The sequence below is a fragment of the Taurulus bubalis genome, assembly GCF_910589615.1.
Source record: "Taurulus bubalis genome assembly, chromosome: 20".
Classification (NCBI taxonomy): domain Eukaryota; kingdom Metazoa; phylum Chordata; class Actinopteri; order Perciformes; family Cottidae; genus Taurulus; species Taurulus bubalis.
In genome coordinates, this window is record NC_136608.1 from 18,738,008 (window position 1) to 18,750,352 (window position 12,345).

Here is a 12,345-nt window from a genome sequence, read left to right on the forward strand (position 1 = left end):
TTATATTAAACATTTATCATTTAACATTTGACTAAACGTTTAACATTTCATATTTAACATTTAACTTAACATTTAAAATTTAACTTAACGTTTAACATTTAATATTTAACATTTAACATTTAACATTAAACTTAACGTTTAACATTTAATATTTAACATTTAACTTAACATTGAACATTTAACTTAACATTTAACATTTAATGTAACGTTTAACATTTAATATTTAACATTTAACTTAACAGTCAACATTTAACTTAACGTTTAACATTTAAAATGTTATATTTAAAATGTAATATTTAACATTTAATATTTAACTTAATATTTAACAATTAATATTAAACATTTGACAACTTTGGATTCTTTTGTTTCATGAAAGGTTTTGTGGAAAGATATGAATATATTTCTTAGTATTATTATGAGCATTGGTAATGAAGGATTTAATGTTTTTTCCAATAATTAACAATAATGAATTCAGATAAACAGGTTTTGTCTCTAGGACATCGTGTGGGATACATCATGGGGATATAAAAGACGTAACGTGTGTTAGAGTGTTATTATTAAGTTATTATTTAATCACCGTTATTCATGTGTTATGTATGAGGGTCATTATGAGGTAAAGCATCTTCATCACAGCCGATGGAAGCTTCTGCCTTCAGTCTTTCAGCTGTTTTGCAGAATCACAATTTACCTCCAAAAACAACCTGTTGTCCCTTTAATCTTCATCCTCCTCATCCTCATCGGGCTAAATGCTGTGGCGACGTGTTCAGATCCCTAATATGCCTCTGATCGGGTCCTGATTTAAAGACGTGGTTTCAGCTCGTTGCAGGGGTTTGAAGGTGAAACAAAAGGAGGAGGGGCCTACCAAGAAGAGGAGGAGCCTACCAGTTATAAGGAAGCTTCCCGTCTCTTTCAAACGAAGCAAAGTTCACGAAAGTCTCTGCGCCGCATTCTCTGAAACAGAAAACACCCAAAAAACACGAGAATTTGAGGAAGTCACAAGTATCTGATGAGTCGTCAGTAAAGACAGGAAGTGAGCGGAAAATAACGGAACTACGGTTTGATAGAATGTGATGAAAACTATAAACCATAAAACACATTCTGAGTCCCCATAAAACCCATTCTGAGTCCCCTTAAAACACATTCTGAGTCCCCATAAAACCCATTCTGAGTCCCCATAAAACACATCCTGAGTCCCCTTAAAACACATTCTGAGTCCCCATAAAACACATTCTGAGTCCCCATAAAACACATTCTGAGTCCCCCATAAAACACATTCTGAGTCCCCTTAAAACACATTCTGAGTCCCCATAAAACACATCCTGAGTCCCCTTAAAACACATTCTGAGTCCCCATAAAACACATTCTGAGTCCCCTTAAAACACATTCTGAGTCCCCATAAAACACATTCTGAGTCCCCTTAAAACACATTCTGAGTCCCCATAAAACACATTCACGATTGTGACGAAGGAGATGTAGGTGAAGGTGTTGAAGGTGATGAAGGTGTTGAATGTGATGAAGGTGAAGAAGGTGGTGAAGGTGAAGAAGGTATTGACCGTGGTGAAGGTGAAGAAGGTGTTGATGATGAAGGTGGTGAAGGTGATGAAGGTGTTGAAGGTGATGAAGGTGAAGAAGGTGTTGAAGATGAAGGTGGTGAAGGTGATGAAGGTGTTGAAGGTGATGAAGGTGAAGAAGGTGGTGAAGGTGATGAAGGTGTTGAAGGTGATGAAGGTGAAGAAGGTGTTGAAGATGAAGGTGGTGAAGGTGATGAAGGTGTTGAAGGTGATGAAGGTGAAGAAGGTGTTGAAGATGAAGGTGGTGAAGGTGATGAAGGTGTTGAAGGTGATGAAGGTGAAGAAGGTGGTGAAGGTGATGAAGGTGTTGAAGGTGATGAAGGTGAAGAAGGTGTTGAAGATGAAGGTGGTGAAGGTGATGAAGGTGTTGAAGGTGATGAAGGTGAAGAAGGTGTTGAAGATGAAGGTGGTGAAGGTGATGAAGGTGTTGAAGGTGATGAAGGTGAAGAAGGTGTTGAAGATGAAGGTGGTGAAGGTGATGAAGGTGTTGAAGGTGATGAAGGTGAAGAAGGTGTTGAAGATGAAGGTGGTGAAGGTGATGAAGGTGTTGAAGATGAAGGTGGTGAAGGTGATGAAGGTGATGAAGGTGATGAAGGTGTTGAAGATGAAGGTGGTGAAGGTGATGATGAAGGTGTGTGAGTACCTGGTCATCTGCAGGTGCTTCTTCCGGAGGATCAGCAGGAACAGGACCAGCAGGCAGGTGAGCAGGATGCTGAGGACGGACAGAGCCGAGATCGCTGCCACGCCCGGGTTCATCTCTTTAGCTGCAGAGACCAAATGAAACATTATGAAACATTATGAAACGTTATGAAACATTATGAAACATTATGAAACGTTATGAAACATTATGAAACGTTATGAAACATTATGAAACGTTATGAAACATTATGAAACGTTATGAAACGTTATGAAACGTTATGAAACAATATGAAACAATATGAAACATGATGAAACAATATGAAACAATATGAAACATTATGAAACGTTATGAAACATTATGAAACAATATGAAACGTTATGAAACGTTATGAAACATTATGAAACAATATGAAACATGATGAAACAATATGAAACAATATGAAACATTATGAAACGTTATGAAACATTATGAAACAATATGAAACATTATGAAACAATATGAAACATGATGAAACAATATGAAACATGATGAAACAATATGAAACATGATGAAACATTGTGAAACAATATGAAACATGATGAAACATGATGAAACAATATGAAACATGATGAAACATGATGAAACAATATGAAACATGATGAAACATTATGAAACAATATGAAACATGATGAAACATTATGAAACAATATGAAACATGATAAAACATGATGAAACAATATGAAACATGATAAAACATTATGAAACAATATGAAACGTTATGAAACAATATGAAACGTTATGAAACACGATGAAACATGATGAAACATGATGAAACAATATGAAACATGATGAAACGTTATGAAACATGATGAAACATGATGAAACAATATGAAACAATATGAAACATGATGAAACATGATGAAACATGATGAAACGTTATGAAACATGATGAAACATGATGAAACAATATGAAACAATATGAAACATGATGAAACATGATGAAACAATATGAAACATGATGAAACGTTATGAAACATGATGAAACATGATGAAACAATATGAAACAATATGAAACATGATGAAACATGATGAAACATGATGAAACGTTATGAAACATGATGAAACATTATGAAACAATATGAAACATGATAAAACAATATGAAACATTATGAAACATGATGAAACAATATGAAACATGATGAAACAATATGAAACATGATGAAACAATATGAAACATGATGAAACATGATGAAACAATATGAAACGTGATGAAACAATATGAAACATGATGAAACAATATGAAACATGATGAAACGTTATGAAACATGATGAAACAATATGAAACATGATGAAACAATATGAAACATGATGAAACATGATGAAACATGATGAAACGTTATGAAACGTTATGAAACATTATGAAACAATATGAAACATTATGAAACAATATGAAACATGATAAAACATTATGAAACAATATGAAACATGATAAAACAATATGAAACATTATGAAACATGATGAAACAATATGAAACGTTATGAAACATGATGAAACAATATGAAACATGATGAAACATTATGAAACAATATGAAACATGATAAAACATGATGAAACAATATGAAACATGATGAAACAATATGAAACATGATGAAACACTATGAAACAATATGAAACATGATGAAACAATATGAAACAATATGAAACATGATGAAACATGATGAAACGTTATGAAACGTTATGAAACAATATGAAACGTTATGAAACATTATGAAACAATATGAAACATGATGAAACATTATGAAACAATATGAAACATGATAAAACAATATGAAACATTATGAAACATGATGAAACAATATGAAACAATATGAAACATGATAAAACAATATGAAACATTATGAAACATGATGAAACAATATGAAACATGATGAAACAATATGAAACATGATGAAACATGATGAAACGTTATGAAACGTTATGAAACGTTATGAAACAATATGAAACATGATGAAACATGATGAAACATGATGAAACATGATGAAACGTTATGAAACAATATGAAACATGATGAAACAATATGAAACATGATGAAACAATATGAAACATGATGAAACATGATGAAACATGATGAAACGTTATGAAACGTTATGAAACAATATGAAACGTTATGAAACATTATGAAACAATATGAAACATGATGAAACATTATGAAACAATATGAAACATGATAAAACATTATGAAACAATATGAAACATGATAAAACAATATGAAACATTATGAAACGTGATGAAACAATATGAAACGTTATGAAACATGATGAAACATGATGAAACAATATGAAACGTTATGAAACATGATGAAACAATATGAAACATGATGAAACGTTATGAAACAATATGAAACATGATGAAACAATATGAAACATGATGAAACAATATGAAACATTATGAAACATGATGAAACAAGATAAAACAATATGAAACATTATGAAACATGATGAAACAAGATAAAACAATATGAAACATTATGAAACATGATGAAACATGATAAAACAATATGAAACATTATGAAACATGATGAAACATGATGAAACGTTATGAAACGTTATGAAACAATATGAAACATGATGAAACATGATGAAACAATATGAAACATTATGAAACATGATGAAACAATATGAAACATGATGAAACATTATGAAACAATATGAAACATGATGAAACATGATGAAACATTATGAAACGATATGAAACATGATGAAACAATATGAAACATTATGAAACATGATGAAACAATATGAAACATGATGAAACAATATGAAACATGATGAAACAATATGAAACATTATGAAACATGATGAAACAATATGAAACATGATGAAACGTTATGAAACGTTATGAAACAATATGAAACATGATGAAACAATATGAAACGTTATGAAACGTTATGAAACAATATGAAACATGATGAAACAATATGAAACGTTATGAAACGTTATGAAACATGATGAAACAATATGAAACATGATGAAACAATATGAAACGTTATGAAACGTTATGAAACATGATAAAACAATATGAAACATTATGAAACATGATGAAACATGATAAAAACAATATGAAACATTATGAAACATGATGAAACATGATGAAACGTTATGAAACGTTATGAAACGTTATGAAACATAATGAAACATGATGAAACAATATGAAACATTATGAAACATGATGAAACAATATGAAACATGATGAAACATGATGAAACGTTATGAAACGTTATGAAACAATATGAAACATGATGAAACAATATGAAACGTTATGAAACGTTATGAAACAATATGAAACATGATGAAACAATATGAAACGTTATGAAACGTTATGAAACAATATGAAACATTATGAAACATGATGAAACAAGATAAAACAATATGAAACATTATGAAACATGATGAAACATGATAAAAACAATATGAAACATTATGAAACATGATGAAACATGATGAAACGTTATGAAACAATATGAAACATGATGAAACATGATGAAACAATATGAAACATTATGAAACATGATGAAACAATATGAAACATGATGAAACATGATGAAACGTTATGAAACGTTATGAAACAATATGAAACATGATGAAACAATATGAAACGTTATGAAACGTTATGAAACAATATGAAACATGATGAAACAAAATGAAACGTTATGAAACGTTATGAAACAATATGAAACATGATGAAACATGATGAAACAATATGAAACATGATGAAACATGATGAAACAATATGAAACGTTATGAAACGTTATGAAACAATATGAAACATGATGAAACAATATGAAACATGATGAAACATGATGAAACGTTATGAAACGTTATGAAACAATATGAAACGTTATGAAACATTATGAAACAAAATGAAACATGATGAAACATTATGAAACAATATGAAACATGATGAAACATTATGAAACAATATGAAACATGATGAAACATTATGAAACAATATGAAACATGATAAAACAATATGAAACATTATGAAACATGATGAAACAATATGAAACGTTATGAAACAATATGAAACATGATGAAACAATATGAAACATGATGAAACAATATGAAACATGATGAAACAATATGAAACATGATGAAACATGATGAAACAATATGAAACATGATGAAACATGATGAAACAATATGAAACATGATGAAACAATATGAAACATGATGAAACATGATGAAACATGATGAAACAATATGAAACATGATGAAACATGATGAAACATTATGAAACAATATGAAACATGATGAAACAATATGAAACATGATGAAACAATATGAAACATGATGAAACAATATGAAACATGATGAAACATGATGAAACATGATGAAACAATATGAAACATGATGAAACATGATGAAACAATATGAAACATGATGAAACAATATGAAACATGATGAAACATGATGAAACAATATGAAACATGATGAAACAATATGAAACATGATGAAACATGATGAAACAATATGAAACATGATGAAACAATATGAAACAATATGAAACATGATGAAACATGATGAAACATGATGAAACAATATGAAACGTTATGAAACGTTATGAAACATGATGAAACAATATGAAACATGATGAAACAATATGAAACATGATGAAACAATATGAAACATGATGAAACAATATGAAACATGATGAAACAATATGAAACATGATGAAACAATATGAAACATGATGAAACAATATGAAACATGATGAAACAATATGAAACATGATGAAACAATATGAAACATGATGAAACAATATGAAACATGATGAAACAATATGAAACATGATGAAACATGATGAAACAATATGAAACATGATGAAACAATATGAAACATGATGAAACATGATGAAACATTATGAAACATGATGAAACATGATGAAACAATATGAAACATGATGAAACATGATGAAACAATATGAAACATGATGAAACATGATGAAACATGATGAAACATGATGAAACAATATGAAACATGATGAAACATGATGAAACATGATGAAACATGATGAAACAATATGAAACATGATGAAACATGATGAAACATGATGAAACAATATGAAACATGATGAAACATGATGAAACATGATGAAACATGATGAAACAATATGAAACATGATGAAACATGATGAAACAATATGAAACATGATGAAACAATATGAAACATGATGAAACATGATGAAACAATATGAAACATGATGAAACAATATGAAACATGATGAAACAATATGAAACATGATGAAACAATATGAAACATGATGAAACATGATGAAACAATATGAAACATGATGAAACAATATGAAACATGATGAAACAATATGAAACATGATGAAACAATATGAAACATGATGAAACATGATGAAACATGATGAAACAATATGAAACATGATGAAACATGATGAAACAATATGAAACATGATGAAACAATATGAAACATGATGAAACAATATGAAACATGATGAAACAATATGAAACATGATGAAACATGATGAAACAATATGAAACATGATGAAACAATATGAAACATGATGAAACATGATGAAACAATATGAAACATGATGAAACATGATGAAACATGATGAAACAATATGAAACATGATGAAACAATATGAAACATGATGAAACATGATGAAACAATATGAAACATGATGAAACAATATGAAACATGATGAAACGTGGTGAAACGTGGTGAAACGCGTACCGGCGGTGCTGACGGTGATGTGGGCCGGCCGGCTGGCCGTGCTGTAGCTGAAGCTGGTCACGGAGCAGTTGTAGGAGGACGAGGGCTTCAGGCCGGAGACCGTCACCACATGGGAGCTGCAGGTCTGAGGCTCGCGGGTCTGAGGAGGAGACGTGGATCATATTATTATTATTGTTCTTATTATTATTATTACTTTTATTATTAATTATTATCATCCTGCTTCAGATACACTTTCATTTATTTCCTTATAATTCACTTATTATTCTTACTATGAATAAAGAAATACATACATAAATAAATAATTAACTAAGTAGGTAATTAAATAAGTAAATACATAAATAAATACATAAAGGGTAGCATTCTGCTGATATAACTCAGATGTAACTTAACTTCACGTGAATCAAACAATAAAACGATTGTTACATTTTTACAGATTAATAAATCTTTTAAACTGTGTAATTAATAATAATAATTCTTACTGTGAATAGATAAAAGGTTATTATGAGTACTACCTTTGACTGTACTTGTGTACTGAGTACTGCTCTACGTCTCCTCACCCTCAGCTCACATGACGCCGATCGAGGCGTACCTGTGTGTGTGTGTGTGTGTGTGTGTGTGTGTGTGTGTGTGTGTGTGTGTGTGTGTGTGTGTGTGTGTGTGGGTACCTTGGGCTCCGGGCCGGGCCCGGTGGCCCTGCAGAGGACCTGGTAGTAGTCCACCACGCCGTCCTCGGTCCACAGCAGCGTCACGGCGGAGTGCGTGGCGTTCACGGCCAGCAGCGACCTCGGAGCGGCCGGCTCTGCAGGACGAAGAAACAGAAACACCAGCCTCCGTCACGGGAAGGACAGGAAGTGGAGCGGCGAGAGGGTTTCACAAGACCCAGGACAGGAAGTGGAGCGGCGAGAGGGTTTCACAAGACCCAGGACAGGAAGTGGAGCGGCGAGAAGGTTTCACTTTCTGTTTCAGGGGATTACGACACCGAGCGGCCGTCAGGTGGGAGAGCTGTCACTCAAACCCTGAGGGCCCGCCTCCAGGACTCAAGCAGATCAGACCCACCAACCCGGTCCTCTGTAGACCTCAGTATGTGTGTGTGTGTGTGTGTCTCTATGTCTCTATGTGTGTGTGTGTGTTTGTGTGTGTGTGTGTCTGTCTCTGTGTGTGTGTGTGTGTGTGTGTCTGTCTCTGTGTGTGTGTGTGTGTGTGTGTGTGTGTCTCTGTGTGTGTGTGTCTGTCTGTCTCTGTGTGTGTGTGTGTGTGTGTGTGTGTCTGTCTGTGTGTGTGTGTGTGTGTGTCTGTGTGTGTGTGTGTGTGTGTCTCTGTGTGTGTGTGTGTGTGTCTGTCTCTGTGTGTGTGTGTGTGTGTGTGTGTGTGTCTCTGTGTGTGTGTGTCTGTCTCTGTGTGTGTGTGTGTGTGTGTGTGTGTGTGTGTGTGTGTGTGTGTGTGTGTGTGTGTGTGTGTACCTAGCTTCAGCACGTGTCCCCTGGAGGAGTTCCTGCTCTTCTCCGTACACGCCGTCACTGTGAGGTTGTAGATGTCTCCTGGAGGCAGAGGCAGGCTCGCCCGCATCACGCTACGAGTCACCTGACAACACATCGGCCAATCACAGTCAAGTACACGGTCACGCGCTTCCTGTTCAGCAGAGATCAAATGGTCTGTCTGGGATGCTTTAGGGCGGGCTTACTGTGATTGACAGGTCTGGGACTTTTTAGTTTTAGTTTTTAGTTTCATTTCATTCAGGGTTCAGGAAGTCGTATTCAGCGTTTTGTACTTAACTCCGCCCTCTGATGTCACTTCTGGTTGCAAAAAACAAGATGGCGACGTCCAAAAAACAAGAATGAATTGAATGACTGAATGAATGAATACATGAATGAACAGATTAAATAATGAATTAAATGAACGTATGAAGTATTACATTAATTAATACATTAAATGAATGAATGAATGAAATTCGCTCAATCAATTAAATTAATGAATATATTTAATTAATTGAATGAATAAACTGATGAAAGAATGAATAACTTAATAATTGAATGAATCAGTGAATAAACGGAAGAATGAATTAATACATGAATAAATACATTAATAACTGAATAATGAGAATGAATAAACGGATGAATGAATGAATAACTGAATAAATGAAAAAATAAATTAATGGATGAATGAATAAACAGATGGATGAAGGGAAAAAACGGATAAATGAATGAAAAAATGGATGAATGCATGAATATTAAAATAAACGGATGAATGAATGAATGCATGAATAACTGAATGAATGAATGAACAGAGGGTGAATGAATGAACAGAGGTTGAATGAATGAGTAACTGAATGAATGAATAGAGGGTAAATGAATAAATGAACAGAGGGTGAATGAATAACTGAATGAATGAACAGAGGGTAAATGAATGAATGAACAGAGGGTGAATGAATAACTGAATGAACAGAGGGTACATTAATGAATGAACAGAGGGTAAATGAATGAATGAACAGAGGGTAAATGAATGAATGAACAGAGGGTGAATGAATAACTGAATGAACAGAGGGCACATTAATGAATGAACAGGGTAAATGAATGAATGAACAGAGGGTAAATGAATGAATGAACAGAGGGTGAGCGGGTGAATGAATGAACAGAGGGTGAGCGGGTGAATGAATGAACAGAGGGTAAATGAATGAATGAACAGAGGGTGAGCCGGTGAATGAAGGAATGAGAGGGTGAGGACTCACGTCCAGGCTGTAGCTCCGCCCCCCTCCATTGCGGCCCACGGCCAGCAGCGTCCAGTGCAGCATGCGGGAGTGAGACAGGTCGATGAAGAGCTCGCCGTACGTCCAGCGCACCAAGAGCACGCCGTGGGAGTACTCCACGGAGGAGATGTGGGGCGCCTCGGGGGCTGGGGGTCAATACATCACTTATTGATTATGATCTTTACATCACTTATTGATTATGCTCTTTTACAACATGTATTATATAAGTGTGTATTGATATATATATATATATATATATATATATATGTTATATTTCAGTACCTGTAATAAATTTATATATATTAATATACATATATTAGTACCTGTAATGAAGCTGACCGTCGAGCTGTCGCAGCAGCTGAGTGGCGGGTCGCCCCACGTCACCATGGCAACACGGAAGTTATAATACCAAGCCGGCAGCAGATCTGTGACCCTCTGAAGACAAAGATGATATAAATACATATATGTAATGTGTACATAGGTGTGTGTGTGTGTGTGTGTGTGTGTTACCACGGAGCCGATGACGGAGGCGGTGCCTGAGATCTCATAGTAGGTCGTCCACTCGGAGGTCAAGGTCACCGGGTTGAAGAAGAACGTCTGCAGGACGAACTTCCTGAAGGACGCGTGGAACGGACGCTGCCAGCTGAGGATCACCGCTGTGGGGCTGAGGGGGTAGACGGAGAGCTGGAGGACGCCGGGGGGCTCTACACACACACACACACACACACACACACACACACACACACACACACACACATATATAAGTTTGAATAAAAGCCCAAAACTGCTGTATTTGGATGTATTGAACACCATAAGTAATATACAAGTGAAATATATGGTTTGGTACATGAGACAATTCAAATCCCATTCAAATAGCCCAATAGGCACCAATGGGCCCCAATGGGCACCAATGGGCACCAATGGGCCCCAATGGGCACCAATGGGCACCAATGGGGCCCCAATGGGCACCAATGGGCACCAATGGGCCCTCGCCTGAATGTTCTCTGTTCTAAACCCTCCAAATAAGCACAGCGCCCCGTTTAGCTTACTGTCACCTTGCATATCTCCACAACCACAAAGTCCATTAAATTAATTTAAATTGCTAAAATACCATAACTCTTGTGAGAAGAGGCATGTGGGTTAAAAAAATGTAAATGATCGTTAAGTTGAATTATTTAAGTAAACTCCTTAACATGCTGTGGTGATTTTAAAGTTTCACTAAAATGTGTGTAAGTAGCCCTTACCAGGTGGGATTACAGTCAAAGACACCCTGTACCGTACGGACTGTAGGAGTCTCACACAGCAATAACAATCCATAGTCGACCCCTATTAGTATCTCTACATTGACAACGACGGGATCAGACACTGTCTTACCACAAAGTAGGTCATTTTTCCATTTTTGAACCGAAAAACACGTTTTCTTGACTGAATATGCTTCCTAACATGCCAATGCTTTCCTGGATTGTGTTTATTGATGCTTTAGGTCTTAATCTTTCTAAAAAGGTGCACTATTAGTCTGTGGGTTGTTGTTACGGCACCGAACAATACTAAAAAAACCCGGGGAGCTCTCGAGGACTCCTTTTTGATACACCTTGCACATACTCATGCTGGTTGTTTATAGATCAATATATCTTTTAAAAGTGATTTTT

General features: G+C 34.6%; 1 protein-coding gene across 1 annotated transcript in view; it reads right to left on the bottom strand.

The window, feature by feature from the left end:
• Positions 1-12,345, bottom strand: part of ptpro (protein tyrosine phosphatase receptor type O) — a gene marked incomplete at its 5' end in the record, with an annotated part of 59,407 nt that overhangs the window by 15,581 nt on the left and 31,481 nt on the right. Inside the window, 8 exons of the mRNA XM_079236393.1 lie at positions 883-951; positions 2,215-2,335; positions 7,954-8,092; positions 8,619-8,752; positions 9,414-9,534; positions 10,679-10,842; positions 11,020-11,131; positions 11,207-11,400. Coding sequence (XP_079092519.1) covers positions 883-951; positions 2,215-2,335; positions 7,954-8,092; positions 8,619-8,752; positions 9,414-9,534; positions 10,679-10,842; positions 11,020-11,131; positions 11,207-11,400 — 1,054 coding nt within the window. The remainder of the gene's footprint in view (positions 1-882; positions 952-2,214; positions 2,336-7,953; positions 8,093-8,618; positions 8,753-9,413; positions 9,535-10,678; positions 10,843-11,019; positions 11,132-11,206; positions 11,401-12,345) is intronic.